At 54.0% G+C, this 902-nt stretch overlaps 1 protein-coding gene across 1 annotated transcript in view; it reads right to left on the reverse strand.

The window, feature by feature from the left end:
• Positions 1–259, reverse strand: part of RPS3A (ribosomal protein S3A) — a 6,446-nt gene extending 6,187 nt beyond the window's left edge. The window contains exon 1 of the mRNA XM_006019166.3: positions 105–259. Within this exon, the coding sequence (XP_006019228.1) occupies positions 105–166 (62 nt within the window). The 5' untranslated portion in view covers positions 167–259. The remainder of the gene's footprint in view (positions 1–104) is intronic.
• Between the last annotated feature and the right edge of the window lie 643 nt (positions 260–902).

The raw sequence follows: 902 nt of genomic DNA on the forward strand, positions 1-902 counted from the left end.
CGCCTCCCGCGGGGCGCCCCCGCAATCCGCCCGGCATCGCGGCCATCCTGCCGGCGCGGCGCCCGGTTCCTGGCCCACCGGGCTCCCCGCGGCCCGCCGCTTACACTTTCTTCTTGGCGCCTTTCTTGCCGCCCTTGGTGAGCCGCTTGTTCTTGCCAACCGCCATGGTGCCGCCCCGGAGCCAAAGAGGCCGAGCGCCGCTAGTCCCGCGAGATTATACGAGAGTCCGAGTCACGCGAGAGTTCTGCCTGCCGCGCTCTCGCGGGATCTCGCAGCCTTTCCCGCCACGGCTGCAGAGCTTTCGCTCCCTCCTTCCCTCCAGTGTCCTCTGGTGGCCGGAGGGCGCGAATTGTGATCGGCTTCCGGGACTGAACCACTTCGGGGGGGCGGGGGGGGTGTTGCGAGCAGGTTCCCCTCCCCCGCCACAGCTGGCACCTAAGGGCTCTGGCGGCAACTGCAGGGTGCTAGAAACCGTGGCTAGGCCCTTTGAGCTGCCTCTCCTCTCTTTCCCGGATCAAGAGCAAAAATAACACCTTAATTGCTATTGTTATAACAATAGTGATGTGATTGTAATTGTAATAAGAAATAATACTACTATAGGTGTCGCAGTTGTAATAGCAAACGTTGCAATTGTAATAATGGTAAACGGTAATAACGGTGGCTGCAATTGTGAGAGTGATCATTGCAACTGCTATGATCTTAAGTAATAATGTAGTGCATGCAATTTTAAAAGTGATTGCAGTTGTAATACTAATGTAATAGCGGTTGTAACTAATAATCATTGCAATTGGAATAAGTAATAATAAAGTAGTGGTTGCAACTGTTACATAGATTCATAGATGTTAGGGTCAGAAGGGACCTCAATAGATCATCGAGTCCGACCCCCTGCATAGGCAGGAAAG

The sequence above is a fragment of the Alligator sinensis genome, unplaced genomic scaffold (assembly GCF_000455745.1).
Source record: "Alligator sinensis unplaced genomic scaffold, ASM45574v1 scaffold169_1, whole genome shotgun sequence".
NCBI classification, from domain to species: Eukaryota; Metazoa; Chordata; order Crocodylia; family Alligatoridae; genus Alligator; species Alligator sinensis.